This window comes from Camponotus vicinus, unplaced genomic scaffold, assembly GCF_025532165.1.
Source record: "Camponotus vicinus isolate PSW18456_S1 unplaced genomic scaffold, iyCamVici1.0 SCAF_12, whole genome shotgun sequence".
Classification (NCBI taxonomy): Eukaryota; Metazoa; Arthropoda; class Insecta; order Hymenoptera; family Formicidae; genus Camponotus; species Camponotus vicinus.
In genome coordinates, this window is record NW_028141948.1 from 10,213,340 (window position 1) to 10,236,441 (window position 23,102).

A 23,102-nucleotide genomic window follows, 5' to 3' on the forward strand; every position below is an offset into this window, starting at 1 on the left:
TGGCGACTTCCCCGGAACACGGAGGATACAAAACATCGTGGAACCTTGCGGCTGGCATGAGCGCAAGCAGGCGCGACGCAGGGGCACAAACGCGAAAGAGGAGGCTAGGTTTCTACGTAGAGAGTGGATCGATCCGACTGCCAGGTCAACCCTCACCGCGACTCACTCACCCGGCACCAGCCAGCCACGAGATATTTTGCGCTTATACATATATGTTGTGACGTTACTTATCGCCAATCGCAAATAGTACCAAAGTATTCGCATTAAGCCGACACGTAAATCCATAATCAATATCAATAAAGCGGTTCGCGCCAAACATATTATACGTAAGCGTGTATTTTCGTCGAATCGTATCATGTAGCAAAAAAATCATTTAATAAGCGAACGTATAAAATCAATATCAACCAAAATAGGTATCATCAAGAATGTTTAAAATAGAATAAATACGCGAAACGAACGAGAAAAAAGAATTAGAACCGCGATGGTCGCAGTTTGCGTCCGCAGTTTGTACCGATTGCAACTCAATAGACCTTTATGAAATTCCAACAACCGCGAATCTACCTCGTCTCTCGCTCTTTTGTCCCACGTTTTCGCTCCCACGCTGTCTCTGTACGTGTCTCCTCTTCCCCCTTCTTCCCTTCTCCCGTGTTATCCGCACCGTTTCACGTCGGTGAACAAATTATTCGACTAATTTCAACCGATAACTGACAGTGATGCGCGTTAATATGGAAATATCGCGGCTCGTCGAATGGACAATGTCCAGCGATGTAAAGCTGGATATGCATCGCTCGCTAACACAACCGAGTCGACAAAGACGCATTTAATGCGTAATGCGAGGTAACCAGTCGATCAAGTTATCGAAATAGGTAGCATTCGTGTGATATGAAAGCTGAACCGTCGAATTAAACATCGTATTTTATCCGAATGGACATTAAGAATGTACAACGGTATCGAAACGATATTCGTACAAAAGCATTATCGACGCGACTGCAAACTCATCAGCGCGACGTGAATATTTTAATAACATGCGCCGCAATTAATATTATCTGAATTATTTCATAGCGGTCTTTTAATCATTGCATTAATTAATACTACTGCCATATGCAATCTATGTAAATCAAACGAAGCCTCAATAATATTCCGCCGAGCAGCAAAGCGTTAAATAACCCGAATTATGATAGGATGGGTATAAATATGAAATGCTTTACACGAATTACAATTTTGGAAGCGGTCTATTGTTTGCAAATTGAAGCGAGTGTAAGAACCATAATAAATGAATTGTGATTTATGAATTATCCTCGAGATCATCGTTGATTGCTTGCCACGTTAACGATTCGTTTTCGTTCACGCGATCTCCATTAAAAGATGAAAGTAACACGCATACCTCGCTAAAGCGACTCGTGCGAGTTCAAGGTGAACAGTGACACGTAAAAAAGCGATCTGTTTCACCAGGCTGCGGCCGGCAGTTTTCATACAAAGTCATTCGTTCGAGCGGACACTACATTAAAATTTCCGATGTAACTTTTCTCCCTCTTTCTCTTTCTCTCTCTCTCTCTCTCTCTTATGCGAGAGCGAAACCGACCACGACTATTCACAACTCGATTCTCGCGAAAGACATATTTTCTCGTTTTCTCATCGACGCGCCGCGACTTTCTGCGGTCTCGAGTCTTGTTTTAGTTTTATACGATGTCAACGATTTCTCCAACTGTCGCGTTAGAAACAAATCGTGCGAGGAAAAAAAAATAAACCTCCAATACATACGACAAATTAATCGCAAGGAGCACGATCGCGAGACGCGGACGAATTTAAATGAGGCGACAAATGAGCTCATTTTTCGAATTCGATTTTCGCTCCATAACCAGCCGGAGAAGCAATTTGCCGGTGTAACGCAAATTGTCGGTGAAACAATTTCATTGGATGCGGCATAAAGGTTCGCCGCCGTGCGAAACAATAGGAATAGCTACGCCGGTATCGGATTATTCGACGTTTTCATTATAGCCATTGACATCGCCACGTAAAATATCGATTCGCCGCGTTCTACGAAACGCGCGGATTTCTCCGTTCCGTGCATTAATATTAATTTTCGAGCTTTTACATTCTCCCTCGCCATTCGGCACACTCGTAACGTAGATTAATTGAGAAAGCCTGTTACCGAGAAGCGAGACACAGCGGTTATTAATGGCATAACAAAATATCGAACGGACGCGCGCGGCCGAAAGCCGACAAATATAAGACGCGAAAACTTTCGAGGCGCGCGAGTGAAAGAAGCAGCCGAGATTTATGGTCGCTCACTGCGGAAACATTGTTTACGGATGAGGGGGACGATTTTACGTTATTCGATTAATGGCGGGTCGAAGAAAGTGCGCGTCGTTTCTACGATGTTTACCGAATTACGGGGAATTAATCAGCATCAAGACGATTAATTGCATCAGTATTCGGCCGGTGCGGCGCACAAAGATATTTCATTTCGATGAAAAAGAATGCGAGTTTTTGTCCGATATCCAGAGAGAGAGAAAGAGAGAGAGAGAAAGCAAGCTCCAAGTTTCCCATTCGCCCGAAGGAACCTGTCATTAACGTAACGAACGATTCTTGTTGTTCACCGCGGCGAAAGCGTTTATTTCCACGTGGCACTAAATCTAAGCTTGCTTTAGGAGAGCGGGGCGCGGTAACGACGGCGCACAGCTCGAGGAAACAATCCCACGTTTTCTTTTGCTCGTGCCTGGGTAAGCCGATGCCCCGAGCCACTAATCACAAAGGAATTACTGGTCGGAAAAAGCCTCCCTTGGTCGCGCAAGATTGTATCCGCGCTATATCCGGATATCCGATTCTCTCGATTCGCCGCGAAAACGAGAGCTCCTAACATCTCGTTCAGACGCGAGACGAATCGCGCTTACGCATCGCGAACGAATTATGAGAGAGTTCAATGCCGTCGCGATTTATCGATGTAAGAGCATCGTAAAACCACTTGCGTAATAACGCGTCACGAAACGGGGCGCGAGGGAGCAATTTTGGTGGAAGCTTCTCGGAACAAGTTCGGGGAATTGTCAAAGGCGATGGCTCGTCGAGACAAACGGAGTCGGAGTTACAACACGGAGGTCAGCCTGACGACCGTGCCTTTGCTTAAGTGCCTCGTATTTGGCCTCGTCCGAGGCTACTACTACGCTCCAGAGGGTCGCGCTCCTCTCGTAACTCTGCTCGAGAGAAGACAGCGTCCCGTACATGGCATGCCCAGTTTAGAGCGAACGCGAGTCGCGGCAGATCGCACGAGGCTGCCGTCTGTGTACACACACGAACAATGGTATATGAAACAAAACGCGCTTCCCGGCTATCCCTACATATCCGCGATCTATGTGCCATCCTAGAATAGAACCCTTGTAGATCGCGAGATATCTATATCTGCTGATTGATTAGGTCGACCGATTCCGCGCGCTATCAGCTGACATTATCGTACCGTAAGCCAATGCGGGACCGACGTCTCGAGTGGTAGGTATGCTTGATTCATGGACACGCGATATTGTTCTCGATCGTGTCGCCACAATGCTCGCCGATGTTTCCGGTCGGCGCTTAGTACCTCGGCCCAATGGATGTCGACCCAAATCGAAGAGCTAAATTACACCATGTGTCCACATCCGCGGGTACGGGAGATTTGTGGTTTGAAAAAGCTAATAGGGACGCAAGATGGAGGGTACGAGAGAATCTGGGTCACTTTGAGGGAAATACGAATCGCGAAATTAATAAACAGCTTTAATTAAGCCGCTCGATGCCGAAAATGGTTTCGGTCAAAACATTTCTGGATATTAGCTAACTTTTGTTAATAAATTTTTTCATTTTTATTTTGTGATATGTGTTTTGGCCACCCCAGGCAAAAATTTCGCACGAAACATTCATCTAATCGAAAGGTTTTATAGTTTAGACAATTTCTATAACACACTAAAAGAAATATAAAATTCATGTCTCCGAGATAAATGACATTTCTGTTAGCGACAGACCGCGTTTCTTTAATTTCTTCTCCTTTCTAAAATTTCGCAAAAGATTCATCTAATCGAAACTTATAAATATATATTTTATGTAGATTTTGAACTTTGAATAATTTTTTTATAGCATTATGAAAGAAATATAAGATTCATGTTTCTCTTACACTCCTCGATGACATTTCTCTTAGTGATGGATTAACGTTTCTTTAATTTCTTCTCGTTTTTAAAATTTCATACAAAAGATTTATCTAATTAAAAAATGTATAAATATGTATTTTATGTAAATTTTATAGTTTGAATAATTTCTATAACACTGAAGAAAACACAAGATTCATATCTCTCTTATAATCCTCGATAAGTGATATTTCTGTTAAAGGTATACTGTATTCCTTTAATTTTTAAAATTTCATGTAAAAGATGCATCTAATCGAAAGATTTACAAATATTTTATGTAGATTTTATAATTTGAACAATTTCTATGAGACTGAAAAAGAAACATAAGATCTCTGTCGCAATCCTGGATAAATGACATTTCTGTGAAAGATATATCGCGTTTCTGTAACTTCCTCCCTGTGATCCTTAATTTTCCTTTATCATTAGTACGGAGGCGGAAAGGTGCGCGAGGTTTAACGTCAAGTAAATAGAGCATCCCGAGAAGAAAAGCGGTTACGTAGGAGCGATACGGTAAATGCCGTAAGCAGTCGAGCCGAGCAGCTTCAAGGCGCCATGCTGACCGATAATTGCGTCTTTCGTTCTCGGGATACTACGAGAGACGATCTCCCCGCGGCGACCTACCGCAACGATATATATTTCGAAATAGCGGTGTTACTTACATACGAATGCTCCCTCCTCCCGCTCCTCCCTTGGATTCCCGCGTCGACCTTCGCCGCTCGTCGAACGAGACGAACCATGTCGGACCTTCTTCGCTCTACCGTAGCCAGCCCGTAGTAAAAGCTTGTGGGAAAGAGCAACGTGAAACCACATCGCTGTTTTGCGGCAACACCCCGGAAACTATAAAGCACAAGATGAAAAATAGTCAGGTTTAACTCTATCGAAACGTTTACCGCCGCTTCCGACCGCGACTTGAACTTGGCGTCGATTAATTTGCAAGATGACCAACGTCAAAACTTTCAATATCGTATAGTAACCTAACCAAAATTTTTAAATTTCACCATTGGCCATCCTGCAAGTTTCAATCAACGATCAAGTTTAAAAATTGGGGGGTACATGCAAATATATATGAATATAAAATATCTCTTCTTCACATTTTTTTGTCTAGGGAGATAAAGAGAGAGAAAGAGGAGAGAGACGCGGCAAGATCTCGAGTAATTTAAAGGCGATTGTTTCTAGGAAAAAATTAATTCGCGATCTCTTCTCTTCCTTGCGGCTTTTTAATATTCAACTTGAAATAACTTCTTTTAACTAGCGTTTATAAATTAAAATTCTGTGCAGTTAAAATTAGTTGAGAAATATTACGCATTACATTTCCCCTTCTCTTTTGCTCAAACTTTCTGTGATATAAAAGTTGATGCTGATTTTACTTGATATGCGATACACACGTAAAAAAGAAACAAAAAAAAGGATCATTTCACTGTTACGCGAATTAGGATTGTAAAATTAGTAAATTGCGTTTTTTCTCTCTAATAATTTTAGCTCGCTACTTCATATGGGCGTGCTGTTGCATTGCTTATTTATTGCGCATGTAAATTTTATATATTAATTACCAGCAGGGTCTGTCGTAATATCGCTCTACTGCTAAAACATTTTATTCATTTTGCAAAGTGTACACATAACTACGGTAATGAAGTCGTATTCATATTCGCATGGGTAGTATATTTACGGTCTCGGTAACAGAGAACAGAAACAATGCAAAAACTACGCCGGTTTGACTGTTACAAAAACTCAATTACTTCACCGTTTCGCATTCCACGTTGCGACTGGAAAAAATGGCGCATTATATTTGTTCCACCTCTTCGTTTTATTCATCGAAGTAACTGTTTTTTTTTTAATTAACGAGAAAGAATATACTCTAAAGCGTGTATTCTAAAATTAATTGTGTCCAAATTAATGATAATAAAAAAAAAAGCAACGTACATCTATCTTTACCGTTCACAGAGGCAAAATTCGCAGGGAGTGAAACGCAGCCGGCATCGGTGTACACAAGCACCGCCGGTAGCCGAAGGGTTAAAATTGGCGAGAAGAGCGGGAGGAACCAGATCGCGTGGCGCGGAGCGGACGAATACCAACCTAATCGCGGCGCGTGTGTGCGGGCGCGGATTTAGTTCGCGGTGTCGCCACGGGTCACGGCGGCGCTGCGCCGCCGGCGCGAACCTCAGTCCGTCACGGGGTCGCGAGGGGTACGCATTACTCTTGTCGATTAGCCGTACACCGGGGGCTCGAAAACGGAGTCGTGACGCGCGAAAAGCACACGCTGCCGCGTAAGTGACCGATCGCCGCTGACGGCGATTTCTCTCACTCACGATACGCGCGTCACGATACAGTGTTGTGTGTACGGTGAGATGACGGCGATTTGTGAATTACGATAATCGGCCGGAGAGGCAATCGGGACGGAGGAGAGTGACAGTGCGGGTGGCGGAAGGAAAGAAGGACATCGGTGAAGGAGAGAGAAAGATTGAGCACTGCGGCACGATCACGGAACCTGCGACGTACGCTGCTCTCATTAAACGTGAGCGTTTCTTTGTGGGTCACTTATAAATAATAGCCGCCAATAAATCCTTTGCGCTCCGAATTTATTTTCACGTGTGAGTCAGTATTAAGAATTTATTATTCAATTTTATCTTTTGTCAGCATATAGCCTTTAATACAAGATAAAGTATACAAATAGAAGTATACTGATTTACAGTGCTGTACTTATAACTGTTTGTAATCAGTGACTATTTACTGTTTTTCAGTTTTGATAATACACTGATTCAGTGAACACTACTCTCACTAGAGTGAATCAGTGTATTATCACTGAAAAACAGTAAATAGTCACTGATTACAAGCAGTTATAAGTACAGCACTGTAAATCAGTGATAATACACTGATTCACTTTTAGAGAATATAAAAATTATAATAAATGTTATAAATATTTATAGAATGCAGAGAGCGCCGCATTCAAATTGTTAGATTTAATTTCGATAATAAATTAGGAGAATCGCAAAGGATTAGATATTGCCTAGATATATAATTTGAAATCATTTTGTCATGTAATAGAACCACTCTTTTGTAAATTTATATAATTAATTCCAAGATATAATATACGTTTTGCGTGCTTCAGTTTAATTTAATAGCGTAATAGGAATATACATCGACATTTCCCAAAAAAATCAACAGGAGAAAATCTAATCTGCCTTGTTATACAAACACGCGATACACGATTAAACCTTATTTTCCTTTACAACTTTTCGAAATAATTGCATGTCTGCAAGCACGATAGGATTGTAACAAAAAGATTTATATCTAAAATGGATACTTAAAAAATTCACGTCCTAAAAGAAAGAGATAAAATAACGGTATTTCTTTCTTTTTCTCAAAAGCTTTCCACAATTTTTCGAAGCAATATATACGATCCAAAGTATATGTACATTACTGTAACGAAAATGTGGCGAAAATGAACGATATTTTCTCAAGGCGACCTTCTATTATATTTTTATCGGCGATATAAAAAAATGCAGATTCACAAAGAGGGCAGGCAACCCTCCGTTATCTCAAAGAGCTCAGCTGTCACCGTGACAGATCGAGGTGTACGCGCCTGATTCGGAACGCGCGCGGCCACTGGCTATTATATCGTACGCGCGAACGCAGTCTGCGTTCTATTATCTCTCCATGTTCGGGCCAATCGTGCATGGTACATAGGTCTTGTCCTTTTGTCGAGTCACTCACGATGTCACCATAATGCGGTAACCGCGTCACGCGTCTCTTTCGACGGTGAACGCGCGATGCGGTCGTCGACGCTCCGAGGCGCTTTGTGCCGACAATTTCTCGGCAATTGAGCAACTCCGCCGTCACGCAATTAATAATGCGGCCTCGCGAGATAGGGACGAGATAAAGCGGGCGCGCTTACGTTATCGAGCCCGGCTCGGAGAGTTAAATGATCACGATAGTGACGATGCGGAAAGCTCATCCCGTTGCGCTATCCGCAATTTCACCCCGTATTATGCACGGGCGATGCACGACGCGTCACGTGGCAACCGCGCCCATTCACGGCAATGTCATTCTTTCGGAGAACGGAAGTAAAAGGTTTGCAGCGAAATATACATTCGTTACTATGCAAATACAGGGAGAATACCGAGGGAGCGCGTTAAGATTTTCGAGAAGCACTTTGCGAACGTTTACCGGAAATCTACGAGACAACCGCATGGAGATGTACGCCACTGGTTGCTTCCGTGCGGTAACTAATTCTCGTCACGTAAGTCCATGCGTGTGTATGTGTGTGCACGAGGCTACGTCACATTCTAGGTAGAATCATCTCCACGTCGAACGTCCAGCTGATTACTTGCTGACGTTTGATTCTTTCGCGATATTCCATACCTGATTTCGATCTACCGCGGCATTGGATTCTGATAATGGCCGTCGCGTATTTTTCACCGAATTATTTGACTCCATGTAATTGTCGGTCATAACGTTTTCGCGATAAATTCGCTGCGTAAATAATTAACTTGGCGCGATCGGCGCGTACGTTTGCCCGCATACAACGCGCGCACACGCACGCACACGCACACCATCAAAATAGGTTCTCTTTGTGAACAAACGCGAATTGTACACCGAATGTGTAACCGGACGTATATTTCGAAATTGTGTAAATAGCACGTAGAGCTCGTTCACGTATTCATATCGGGCGCGGCTACCCTGCACCTCGTTGAATAATTCTATCACTTTAATTACCGAAGTTTATAGCGGAAATCAGTGCGATGGAGAATAATTAAATCTCGCGGAGAGGCAAAACGCACTCGCGTACACTCGCCTCGCGCACTCCGCTGCGCTTTTCTTCGATGATGTACGGGGTTAGGCGGATTGTTGTAAATATAGCACACGCCGGACAGTGACTAAAGGCGAGAACATCAATCAGCAGTCGCGAGCCATTGTGCTCCACGAGGTTGATAATAAATAGCACCTTCCGTTCTCGCCGGTTATAATTCCTCTTCCCGATCGCTCTCGTGTCTTGTCTCTCGTCGCTGCCTTTTTTCTCATTTTTTCCGCGCGCACACACGCTCGCGTGTCTGTATGTGCCGCGAACAGGTGTCTAACTACTGGCTGCCGTTCCTACAGCTCTGCAAGTACCTTTGTTGTAGCCTTATTGTACTTCTTGCTTCCTGCAGATCGCTCGAATCCGTACAATTACACGTGAACTGCGACCGTAGGATAGTACCCACAACTCGCCTGTCTATCGATTAACCATTAGCGAAATTAATGGTACCCGTAGACAATAGAATAGTGCTATAAAGCTTAAGAAAGCGAATTAGATACGAGACACCCGTGCAGATTGCGCTAGTCGCGTGCGTGTTTATGTCGTCCTACGTGATCTGCTTTCAATGAAGCGGTAACAAAAAGATAGTATCGCTAAAGATATTATTCTAATTTATTTCGCTTGACGATGCGTAAAAATCATTTAAAACCTCTCCCTCACTCGCTCTTTTTCTCGACAATTTCTCTATGTCACTTTCTATCATCGTAAGGAATATCGAGTAAACATTATGACGTACTAGAAAATTTTACATATTTCCAGAAATTACATCTCGGCAGCGAGATACTTGGTGACTCGGCAGCCACTCATTTTATAATAGCCGGAATGTTAAACAAGCGGGATGACAGTGCTCACTGCTGGGAAAGCTACACTTAACTATTTTATGCGCCGCGCTTCTCTTCTCTACCAACTTGAGAGTATATGGTGCTATCTCGCATGCGCTCTCTAGTTCAGTTTCAAACTTTAATTAAAAAGGTGAAGTCGCAATAAGGTCCTTCCACTCCTCGGGCTAAACCTTCCCCACTTTGCACCACCACCACCACCACCATTGCTCGCCTGCCCATTCGTCAAGAGCCTCGTGTCCGAGAAGCTATTTTAATTTCATTCACAGGGAATAAACAGAACAATGAAATTAATGTCAACATGCACATTCGCGCGTGCCTTTAATGCATAGCTAAAGTGTGTATATTTCCGGTACAAATGACATTCTCTTGACGGTAGTTTATTTTCGACGAATACAAATACAATAAATGTATAAAAAATATAAACAAATATTTTTATTAAATCAGTTTGTTGATGTTACATTTTTCGTCTTGCATATCACTTGATCAAAATTAATTTTAATAATTGATGCTTTTAATTATTAAATAAAATACTGAGAGACAGCCGTTTCCGATGGAAAACTGTCAATCAAATAATAATGCAATATCTTCGTTTTATGTTATTAAATTCAAACCAGACGGGTTTTTAATATAATTTTGTAAAATATCGAATAGGAATATAATACTTAATATAATACAAAATTACTTTAGTCTATCGTCGAACAGAAGCTGGCTAAACGAAAATTCGGAAAATTCTGCGATGAGTCTTTTCAGTTGAAGGGAAACCGACTCACTCGAGTGGATGTTCAGCAAACCGCGGGATTGAGGTGGCTGTTACCAGGGCGCGCCGATCTTTGATTAAGAATTCAAGCGGAATAAGTCGAAGTCTCTGATAAAAGGTTGCCAAAATTTTCGATAATTCAATACTTTATAAGTTCCATCGTAAATGGGGATTAATGTAGCATTTTTCAATATATTGAAACATGCTATACAAATATGTAAATTCTCCCATTAAAAGGCAAAGATAAAAATCATTGTGTATATATGAAAATTAAAATGTAGAAAATGTAGAATTTTAGATAATATTAAAAATTTTCGATGTAAAGTGTTCGTATAATTGATAATAACTGTCCTGATAATTTTTACCGTGCAATAAATTATTATATGATTCTCCTCTGAGATCATTTTATTCAATAATTATTTCATGTATTTTAATTATAACGTATAACATTTTCATATTCATACCACTATTATGTTGAATCGTAGTTATTATATTATTTTATTATAATTATTTATACTTTAAATTTTCTTTTCTTATTTTTGACACATTCTATTCGTAAATTATTCAACTAACAATGTAATGTAAAACTAATTTACTAATAAAACTTTGTACTCTTCAAAAGTAATAACAATTAATACCATATTATACTGCCAGCATTCATTTACAGTCAGTACAATCAGAGGAGTATTATCCCATGATTCACTTGTTGATAAAAAACTATCATAGCAGTTATTAGCGATTGTATCTGCGCGAGATGCATCTCGTGCGAAGGCAATTATAAAGTCGGCTGACAAGCATGATATTGGATCATATCGGTTGCACGTAATCGCAATCACTCGCAATCCAATGCAGCATTTCACCGACGTCATAAACGCATCACGGTGTCATACCGAAAATTAATCTAATACCAAGCCTAGAAAATATTTATCGCATAATCAATCGATGCGTTCAATCGTAAAGTGCCAATACGTGTACCACAGTGTCACGTTGAAACGCTTCCAACACTCATATAATGAATAATCTATGAATATCTTGTTCCGCTTGCAATCAGAAAAATTATCTCATACTCGATCATATCATCGTGATTAACGTGCATATCGATTTCTACAGACTAGAATCAGATATTCCAACGACTATCTTCATTTTGCAAAGCTTTTGTAATCCATAATGAAGACTTTTAACATTTCATATATCCGCCGCTTATATTTTATATAAGTAAGATATGATCGTAGTAATAATATATTTATTATATTATATCTCTCAGCCATCTTTCTCATGTGCATGCACATCCTACAATATTCTCGATCCAATTTCCTGTGGAAAATTATGTCGAGCGTAACGAGATCAGAGATCATTTCATTTACCCTTATAAACAATTTCAATTACGCGGTGTTTATCACGTCTCGCTTACGATAATATTTTTTTGTAATTTTGTTGCTTCGCCTATAAAATCTGAGTAGCCACTCGTTTTTTGCTAAACTTATGCGTATAATATTAACTTTATCAAACTCTTTTTTTTTACGTAATCATAATGGATTGATACTCGCATGTCCACATGTAACAGATGAAAAGACTGGTTAATCCAAATCCGGACCTCCACGTCCGTTGCACGAGATTAGCAGCCCACGTTAGTGATTAGATGAAAGCCGTTGCTTCGGTTAGCATTGGCTGCCCGTATCCGCAAGCTACCTTCCGGATAATCTGACAAGCACTCGCGCATTCGTTCGTCACGGTTTATCGCCGCTGATCTAGTCTCTCGGGGCTGTCTCGAGCTGTCGTTCAAGTTCGAAGGAGCGCAATGCAACTCGGTAACGGCCAGTAAAGCAATTCGTTCCACCAATATAACGAAGCAACTGAGCCTGGTAATGGCGCGGTGTTACGTTATCTTAAACTGGTGCCTTGCCATCGTCACTCTTCGGAGTTGCATGCTATCGACTCGAGGTCTTGATGAGAAAACATCGTCGTGAATAAAACTTGAAAGACAGAGACTCGTGACAGACGACTTTCCCGTTAAATTCCGTTCGACGCGCGCACATTTTCTTCGTACAATTCGTTCGACACATATCTTGTAAACGAGAAATACAGCTTTTTCAACTTTGCCTGATTAGTAGTTGCGATACTGCGTCAGAATATAACCAGATCTAATCCTTTTCCGGGACATAAATCGCAAACCGGTAGGAAACGCATGTGACCGCTTTCATTTAGCAATGTTAAATACATCCATGCATGGACACAATACATGCGAGCAACACTTCCTCGATATGTATTCGCCGCTGATACACGTGCGTGCGGTTAGCATAGTACAAAAGTGCGTACACAAGTATTACGTCATCGTAGAAAGCGTTCGGCGGACGCGGATACGTGTAAACTCCTGACGACAACTTGTAGTCCTGTTCGAGACGACATCCTCTCCACGCAGGACTCACCGACCCATGTTTATGGCGTAAGGAGTAATCGTACGGCGCTGCTATTATTTGTCTCAATTAATCTCATGTGAAAGTACGAGTTACGTATCATTAAGAAATACGCGGCAAGCTGTTGTAGGATAACATCGCCGACAAAACACACAGCACACACAGCAGATAATTAATTTCCGCAGATAGTTTCTTTGCCTAACACAAACTGTGAGAAACTATTTTTCTAAAGTTCGTAAACTTTTTCTTCTAAGGAGGAAATATAGTTTACGTCTTGCTTGTGTCTTTCCGCCACTTTTCATTACCGAAACAAGCAATTTCTTGAAAAGTAGCGATAAAAATTTGATCCAACGTATAGGCTTCTTTTGATAAAAATAATTTAACACCCACTCTTATACGGGTCCCCCTCGTTGATGTAATTACCTACGATAGTTTCCCGCACCACGCATTTTCCCACATAAGCGTCGACAAATCATACAACGATAAAACATGCGCATATTTATCTTCATTACTGCCTGACAGCTTGGTCATAAACATAATCAAAAAGTTCGTTTAAAACGCGAATAATATATTTATAGCTAAAGCGATAAAACGTATTATGAATGCTTCTACAGCGTCATCGCGAAAATAACTGCAAATTGCTCGAAACGCAATACGTAATCTGATTTAACTTATACAAATCTTTCTTCCCAAATAGAGCATCGAAATCACCTCTCTTTCTCTCATTTTATCATCTCTAATTATGCGTCCACATGTTTGATTATTATAGTTTTAAATAATTGGAGATAATGTTAGATTGTATTTTTTTTAAATCTCAAAAACAAAAAATCTTATAAGAGTAAGTTTGAAATTATTAAATAACTTTCAAAATCTTTTTCAATATTCCCAGACTATACTGATGTAATATATCATAGAAAGATTCTTCCACGAATCTTGCAGTAAACTATGCATGAAAAATATCGACGAAAAATATGAATATTCATCTTCATTATTACGATACAGTTCACACATAAAGTTAATCAGGAAGTTTACTCTGAGCGCACCTTACATATATCAGCGATAGATTATGAAAGTGCATATCCATCCTGCATCCAGACTGCATCGGAAGTCTGCGAGCGCAAACTTCCGAAGCGTGATAACTCTATGTAATTTAATAGCGTATTGTAGTACGGAAAAATCTTTCGCATATTTTCTCTTGTATGTTATAATAAATTGAATTGCCACATAATTATTTTTATTTTATTTTCATTCCATCCTTTGGCTAATTGTAAATGATACGAAATCAACAAGTGTATGAAGGAGTTGCTAATCATTAATATATAAAGGACCCCGCGGAATCCTTATGGAAAATGGCTTTCGGTCAAATGTTTCGAAACTTTGCAAAAAGATAGTTCTCAACATGTAGATTAAAAGTATCCATGGGCATGAAACTAAAAATTCGAGATTTTCAGCTACAGCCATCCAAAGTGATAGATTTTTTAATTTCTGTAGCATATTCCGAAGTTCGGCAACGGTAGCTTATCTTAGTTGGGTGAGGTTTTACAAAAAAGTAGTAAATACAAAAGTTTTGTAGAAACAAAAAAAGCAAAAAAAGCAAAAAAACCCAAAAAAATAACACTGCCATTGACAGTTCCAAGCCTGTATTTAAAAAGAGGAGGATAAAATAACAAATACATGTATATATTTTCAATCTGTCACACACACACACACACACACACACACACACACACACACACACACACACACACACACAAAATTAAGGCAGTCTACTTAGCACAAAAAATCATAAATCAGATAGTCTTGATAATTCTCATGCTTCCTACACGCCTACGTTTCTTAAACTTTGAGGACTTATAACTTTCACTTTCCCCAACGTAAAAAGCTTTTCATAGGGTGTTTTGGAAAGCTCTCGACCGCAATTATACAAATATGCAATCAAAAAAGTGCGCCCAAAAATCAACCTTATTGGTTCAAACTCCTTCAAAAATCTACCACTTTGGAAGGCTGTAGCTGAAAATCTCGAATTTTTAGAGCTTCATGCCCATGGACACTTTTAATCTACATGTTGAGAACTATCTTTTTGCAAAGTTTCGAAACATTTGACCGAAAGCCATTTTCCATAAGGATTCCGCGGGGTCCTTTGGTTAATTTGTAACTACGAAAAAAGAACTAACTCTCTCTCTGTAACTGTAGAAAAAAATAAAAAACTGTCCATTGTATATAAAATTAAATAATATGTAGAGAGGAATATACTATTATTTTACACTATTATATTACACATATATGTATGTAAGGTTTGCACAATAGGTGCAGTAAAACGTGCACGTTTATCAGCCCCATTAGCTCATCCGGACAAGATGAGGAAGTCGGAGTACGCCGGATGTACGATACGTTTCACCTGGCGCGTTACGAAAGCGCATCCCCTTACATCGCCGTAGAAAGCGCTCAGTGCACGCGAGCGGACGCAAACTTCTGAACGGGTGATAACCACCGGACTCTAGATAGCTTCTTTCGGAATCCGCGTGGGATCGGGCGCGATCGGTGTGGCGTTTAACGAATGTCAGGGTGTGTGTGTGTGTGTATCTGTGTGCACCCGTAGCGTACCCAAAGGCAAACAGGAAGCGGTTCCCTGCAGAACCGGTCTACCGTTGGTCTGCGCCGCTATCTGTCCACGGCAGCGCGGCGCAAACATTTGTTCAGGACGGGGGTGGAAAAGCGGCAGCGGTGGCGACGGAGGCGCGAGTGGCGATGCGATATCGGTAATAAGATAACGACTGTCCGGCGCGCCCGGCCTCTTCCCTCCCTCCCTACGTTTGTTTCAGTTCCTGTCTCTCCCCCCCGCTTCATCCGCCCACCCCCGTGACCCGTTCTCTTTGTCCTCTTCAGCCCCCGACCTCGCTGTATACTCTTTGTACTCCGTTCTTCCTCTCTGAAACAACCTAGCTTCTACAAGAGCTTCGCTCGTTCGTTCGTTCGTTCGAACTTCCTCTATCGAGGATCCTCGGGGCTTCGCCCCGGGCTCCACGATCCACCTTATAACGCGCCAATGTTTCTATATCGGCTAGTTAGCGGTTGAATTTTTGCTAAATAACAGCCGCGAGCCATTAAAGTTATCCGAGCAAAGTGTCTGTGATCATAAATGATTATTTTGAACGACAGATTGATGCATTATTATCGTACGTACAGATTTAGATTTTGCAAAAGAGCGCTTTGCTAGTCGGAAGAACGCACGTACATGTTATCCACGGATGAATCGCGAACACGTCGGGAGATAGTCTCCCTCTTTTCCGATTCGAACGAGTCTGTAATGTTCAAACGACGTCGGTCGAGACGATGACGATTATGGCGCTCTTAGTCGGGATCCTTTCGGAATCGAGATCCCCGAAAACGCTCCTATATCGCTTTCTTAAGAGTCTCATAATGGAGCCTCTCGAAAGTAGATCCTCCTCTCGACGCAGATATCCAAAGCGCGAGGAGAAAATACTTCGCGTATTCTCCAATCGCTCTATCCGACCTCCTAATGCCAACGGACAAAAGAAGAAAAGGGGGCCCCGCGCTTACGCGTCGCGCGTGTATTGTGCCTCTCGTATTATTGGACGCGCGACGACCTGATCCACGCGTGATCCAGCGAACAATGAAAAACAGTGCTCTTCGACGCAAGGGTGGACGGTCCACGGACGATGCGTAAACGCGCACGCGGGATACCACTCGGAGGAGAGGAAGCGGAGCGCGCGATACCTATAAACGAAGATCGGTGTCGGCGATGGCAACCCCATTCCGTATGGTGTGAGAGTCGAGCATGTGGCAATAAACAATTTGTTACGTCGAGAGGGTCGAAGCTTGTGTAACGCTCTATCTCTCTTTGCCTCTCGTCATTTCTCTCCCATCGTCTTCGTCTCCTATTCTCTCACCGGGCCCCTCTTTCTCTCTCTCTCTCTCTCTCTCTCTCTCTCTCTCTCTCTCTCTCTCTCTCTCTCTCTCTCTCTCTCTCTCTCTCTCTCTCTCTCTCCCCCTCATTCATTCGCTCCGTCCATCTCCTCCCTTTCTCACCCTTCTCGTCCACCCTCCCTCCCCCCGGCTCGTTCACGCACGACGTTACTTCGCCGCCGTCGCTGTGGAGCGACGTAACAATCAATAGCGGCGCGTCACGTTGTTTTCTATACGTTACCTCCGTCCGCGCCGCACGCGATCGTTAACCTCTCGATTATCGTTGCGGCAGCCGCGACGATCGGCCCATTCCTCCTGCCCTCGGCGGAACCACGTCAACGACAATGCCGTTATATACCGCGAGCGTACCGTTGTGTTTCACCGCGATGATGTAATAGTTTAAAAACCGATGGATATGTTCCGCGTTATAGGCCCGAGTGAGTTATGTCCGAATCCCCCGGGGCAGAGTTTTATCTGCCTTCTAGCTCTTGTCCACGTGCCGTGATGAAAAGCGATTTCGCGCACACATTCCAGCAAACGACGAAAAATAGAAACGAGATAGAAATATTAATGCGCTTATATAGAGGCTGTTTATTTACACGCGTATCTATATAATGTATAAAATAACGGGGAACTTTATGATACGATAATACATATTTATCCCTCGATTTGCGCGACTACTTTTTTACTTTTACGCAAAAAACATTCGGATAAATATTTAAAAGAAAGATACTGAGAGATTTTTCTTTAATCTGATGGCTATTTTATTATATATTTATTATTAAATTTCCACTATAAAACCCAAGACTGTTCAAAAATGCATAAATCTCTGAGTGATATATTTTCTTCGTTAATATAAATTTTTTAAAAAATTAAAATAACTTTATTATAAATTAAAAAGAGAAATCGTTCCGGAAAATTAAATAGATTCAAAGATATTATTTCTGCAATCCGGAAAAATTAATGTTTACCATGTGTGAAAGAAAGTTCCTGGTGGCATCATTATACATATATGTCTACGCGATTGCAGCGTTAAATAAATCAAAGTGTTTTCGCATTTAATTACACGTGTGATACCCATCGTGATTCGCTCGGTAACAGAAAACGCACAGTATCGCGAAGTGAACGAGATTCGAAGGCAGGGGAAGAAACGTCACGGGTATACGGGTGAATACCTGCGAAACGAGGAGAAACGTTGGAAAAGGCTAGAAGTTTTATTTCTCCTCTCTCGCTGCGTCGGCCGCATTATACGCACGCAGACGATAACGGAGCAGGGTTGGGGGGAGGGAAGAGAAAGGATGGGCGAGGGCGCGAAGAGAGGAAGAGGCGCGGAATAAAATGAGATCGCATTATATGCACTCGTGAAAAGGAGCCAGAGGGACTGCGAATCTCTCAGCCGTTTGGATCATACGGCCACCGACGCACACACCGGCGCAAAAGTGTTTTACAACACACGTGCGTGCGCGTATACATACGCGTGTGCGTCCCGTATACATAGACCTTCCTTGCCCCTTTGAACGAGATATACGCGCGCGCCGATGTGCTCTCTTTGCGCGAAAAAACAAACGCGAATTCCGTTTTTGATGCGCACTGACGCAAAAGTATTTTATAATGTCGACGGAGACACACGCGCACGTGTATCCGTTTCGCGTAAAACGGGTTTAACGTATCGCGATACATCCCCTTTGCGCGAATCGAGCTGGTCGCGCGACGTTGATCACTACTTCGTATTCTCGTTTTCCAGTCGAAACCGTTTCGTGGACCGGTGAAAGGATGTATTTATCTACCGTACGGGAGGGATTCGCGTCAAACTTTTTATACGAAAACTATGCGAAAACGAGATCCGCGTGACGGTTAGCCGCTTTATTTCTCTACGCTACGGTGGAGATATTTTTTGCATACGCGAGAAAAAAAGTATATATTATACATATACATATATATGTATCTTCCAGCTGAGAATTCCGCTCTCGGTATAATGTACTCTCTCTCATATAAATATTTTTCATTAACCAAGAAAATCGTCCCCGCGTACTGGTAATTGCACGTACGCTTTTATATTCCTCTGTGAAAGTAAAAAAACAAATGCCTCTATGTACGAGACTTGTGCATAACTTGGCAATTTTTCAAGCAAAACGGCGTTTCCCGACCATTAAATCGCCTTTGACGTGCAGTGATCTAAGTAAAAGCAGTTTCATACAACGAGACTATCGTACATTGCTCTTTCACGGGCTAGTGTGCCGCATTTCATTTACGTGAGATATAGAATAAACCAACATTTTTTTACTAGAATTTAAATACTTTAACAAAGGACGGTTTTAAAAAATTATTTAATAACCGATTTAATCGCAAAATTAAATCATGTGGTGATTTTTATATTATTTTAAAAATACTTGTACATCAATTTGGAGTTTAATTTGAAAACTGTCATTGTTTTATGTTATGCAGAGATTTTTATTTATATCGCTTTCACGATTTCACGTACTCTATCAAATTTTTTAGTACTCTATTAACGTTTTTTATCAAATATACTAAATTTTCAAAAGATATGTGGAAATATCTTATTAAAGTATCTAATAATAGCCTAATATCTCTGAAATGGGAAGCCATAAATGGGCTTCCATCTCTGAATTCTCTCGTGCGCCTTGCAAAACCGCTCTCTCCGCCACGTGAAAACCCGTTTCGCCAGTTCCGTCACCAATCCACGTCGGGCATTTCCGCTAAAACCTTCGTTTCTACCTCGTTTCCACAAACTCGGAGCGTGGAGTGACTGACGCGTTTGTCGGCTCGCGGCGATGGAAACCAACGACAAGCGCGGTAACCAAACTCCATTAATCAAGCGGCATTCGTCGCTTAATGAAAAGGCCAAATATCGTTCACCGTGAATGAAAGATAGCCGTTCGCGGAAACGATTCAAACTGCCAACCTAAACTGCCAAAGCAGGCAACGTGCAAATTTCGTGATCGGCGAGGATAGGTGGACGTATCGGATTTTGCACACCTCGATAAAGCAAATATATCTTTATCGCGTCTAACATTTGTTATAGTTAGTAATACAGCTACTTTTATAACACCTTATCAAGATCGTAATATACGCGTATTGCAAGAGAATACTTTTATTCTATTGATTTATAGATAAAACTATCTAAATGATATAAAAAGCAACTGCGATTCCAGGTCTATAGATCTATAGTTTAAATTAATTTACACTCTTGAAGATTCACAAAATGGCTTAATAACTAATAATTAATGATTTGATAAAAACTAAAAATTAAAAATACAAAATTTCGAGTTTTTTGGGCAACGGACAAGAGAGGACCCGTACTTACATACTTTAAAATGAAATTTTTAACGTGACGGTCGCGCGCCAACCACTTTTCTTACAAGTTACACTACTGTGAAAACTTAATCTCGCGGTACGTAATAATAGGCGTAAGAAAGGCCCAGCCCGTATCTCAAGTTCTATTAAAAAACTTAAGATGAAACTATTCTAATAAAATGCAGGTTGCACGTCAAAGGTACACGCGCGTATGCGTTCTTTTTGATACATCCATATAATTGAAAAAAGTTGTAAGAAAGCAGAATATCACGCGAGTAAACAAGTTGTATCGATTATTATCTTCAAAGCGCGAAACGTGTGTAAAAATAAAGCGGAAGAATTAAAGAAAGTGTTTTGCTCGATGATAATTTAAGCAAGACATTCATTGCAGGGCAGTCGCCATTGTCGTAATAATTATCATAACAAGGTAATAATGATATGATCAGTAATGCTAATTATCATTAAAATAATTATGTAGATATAGGTGTGATGCGCGATATTAATTCTCGTTGAATACGAGAAGATAGATCCGCGCGGAACGCAAAGGTATTTATGTAAAATTATACAATTTGCATTTCGAACAGTGAAAGGTTTAACAATAAAATTGTCGAGCACCAATATTGTTCCGTTCCATACGAGCGTAATAGAAACAACAAAAAGTTATAATTATCCACATCGATCTACATTAAAGATAATTAAATAATATAAACATATTTTACTTCTGTGCGCTGCTATGAATTAATTTTTATGGTAAACATTACGGAACATAAATAATAGTTTCAACTATTAATTCGCAATATACAGAAACGTATCGTGTAATGTATCGATGCATTTCAATAGGATGCATCGCGCGACGTGCTAATTGTGCAATTTAAAATCGCCATTTAAATTTAATATCTCCGCCTCTTAACTCGGCGGTTTACTACGCACGTCACCGATACATTCGCGATACTCTCGAACACACGATACACCGCGCATTAATTAAAATTCGATGTACGCCCCGTGTTTTCGGCGCGTCGCGCATAAATAAAGCAAAAATTCCCGCGACATTCGCATCACATTTGAATTTCACCAACGCGTCCGAAGCCGTCTCTCACCGACGTAAATCGCAAAATCGCCCTTCATATACATAAACGAGCATCGCCGTATGCATATGCACATGAGCCGCGTTAATGTGTGCCCGTGACACGTGCGCGTCCTCGTCGTCGTCATCGTCGTCCCGACGCCGCCGTCGTCGTCGTCGTCGTCGTCGTCGTTGGGAATCAATTAGCTCGACATGCACCGGTACCCCTTGGGATACGTATAACACCTACCCTGCTGTCGTGCGCGGAACACTTTTCGGCATTTAACACCAGCTGGCTACATACAAGCGCGTATGTACGCATATATACATATATACGTATACACGTGCATGTTTGTACGAGTTATTTTAGTATCATTGCCCCCTCGTGATAATAGGATAACATCGCTTCTGGAATTACACGCGGCGAATCTCGGCGAACCGGTAACTTCCGGTCTTAATTACCGAGATAATGAGTCGGAAAATTCCAAGCAGCCACTTTTCGATAATGCGATAACACCGCGACACCGCAAATGGCATCGTTATTATATTCAACACGCGAATTTAAGTCACATTTCGCGAATCATCGAAAACACAATAAACTTGCGTATTTATTTCGTCTGTGTAATTTTCATTCGTTTGATTAGTTGCGAAATAATTGCTAAATACAGATGCTATTGGCTAGTTATGTTATGCAGATAATATACCGTCGATCAATAAACGCGTTTGCAGCAGCTTCATGCATTCGCGATAATACACCTAAACGCGCTCATTGCTTAATATCAGCAATATTCTAACTCCATTATCGCTGTACCACGAAATGCAATTTCACCCTGACATATTCTGATTGCAGTTCGGTATAATTGGTTCGATAAATCTTTCGAAGAGCTCTAAAATTATTTATTTTCGCATTATTAGAAGGAGATATTCGTATACTTTTCCTACTCTCATGGGTTTGCCATGCTCGCAGATTTCATTTCACCGCGGATCTTTTTCCCTAAAACCCGCACCGTCTGATACGAGCCGCCCGACTAATCAGCCACCTCGGGGATGAAATTGCGATCCGCAATTTTTTACGCGGAATTTGACAAACGAGCGATGAGCTCGACAGTGTCACGCGATGCTTTCGGAAGTCCGCGTACGCATAAATGGGCTTGTTCGTTCATTCGCACATTTCCAACCAACGGAACACCTACGTGTCCATCGGCCATTCAGCTTCGGGTTTACGCGCGTATGCACGTGTAATCCCCGCGGGGTTTATAGGCCACCATCGCGGCGTACACCGCGTTACATATCTCCGTGGTGATCACCGACGGTGGATTCCCGGTTCCGCGTATCGGGGTCTCCCCCGATCGACCCTGCCGCCGCATCGCGTCGTTAATTAAAAGCCATCGCGAACCGGACCCGACGACCCGCCACATTTTTAGTAGCTGTTTCCAGTGTCAACGACGGGAATGTATCTCTCGATCGCGGAACCTCGCTTTACGATTCTCGCGGTTCAACGCGCCGATAGAGACGTTATCGCATCGACACCCTCTCTCGCCCGTATATTTACAGCGAAACGTTTGAAACAAAAAAAAAGGAAAAAAGAAAAAGTGAGAAAAACGCAGCGTTTATTACGAGGTCGTCGAGACGGTTTAATCCGAAAACGTAAAATAAAAACGCAACGCGCTGACGGCTCCTGTGAACGAAAGCGTGTCGAAAATGCGAATTTTCGCGCGCGACTGGCACGTCTGTGTCAACGTGCGATTTGCACGGGCTACGCTAACAGCGCGCGTGCATCATGCGCCACGATGGAGCGATACACGGCAGTGTCGAGGGTCAATATTATCCGGACCTAAAAT

At 41.7% G+C, this 23,102-nt stretch overlaps 2 protein-coding genes across 11 annotated transcripts in view; one reads left to right on the forward strand and one right to left on the reverse strand.

Moving 5' to 3' along the window:
* Positions 1–23,102, reverse strand: part of LOC145963056 (uncharacterized) — a 368,536-nt gene that overhangs the window by 218,652 nt on the left and 126,782 nt on the right. For all 7 annotated transcript variants that reach the window (XR_014436063.1, XR_014436062.1, XR_014436061.1 and 4 more), the window contains exon 5: positions 4,808–4,985. Coding sequence is in view for 4 of the 7 variants with exons in the window: in XM_083084673.1 (XP_082940799.1) it covers positions 4,808–4,885 (78 nt within the window). In the remaining 3 variants the exon portion in view is untranslated. The remainder of the gene's footprint in view (positions 1–4,807; positions 4,986–23,102) is intronic.
* The window catches only part of LOC145963049 (discoidin domain-containing receptor 2), a 250,006-nt gene that overhangs the window by 106,312 nt on the left and 120,592 nt on the right, over positions 1–23,102 (forward strand). Inside the window, exon 1 of one of the 4 annotated variants that reach the window (XM_083084659.1) lies at positions 6,317–6,660. The exons of the other annotated variants lie outside the window; for them this stretch is intronic. The gene's annotated coding sequence lies outside the window, so the exon portion shown is untranslated. Of the gene's footprint in view, positions 1–6,316; positions 6,661–23,102 lie in introns of those variants that run through there. 4 annotated transcript variants of the gene reach the window in all.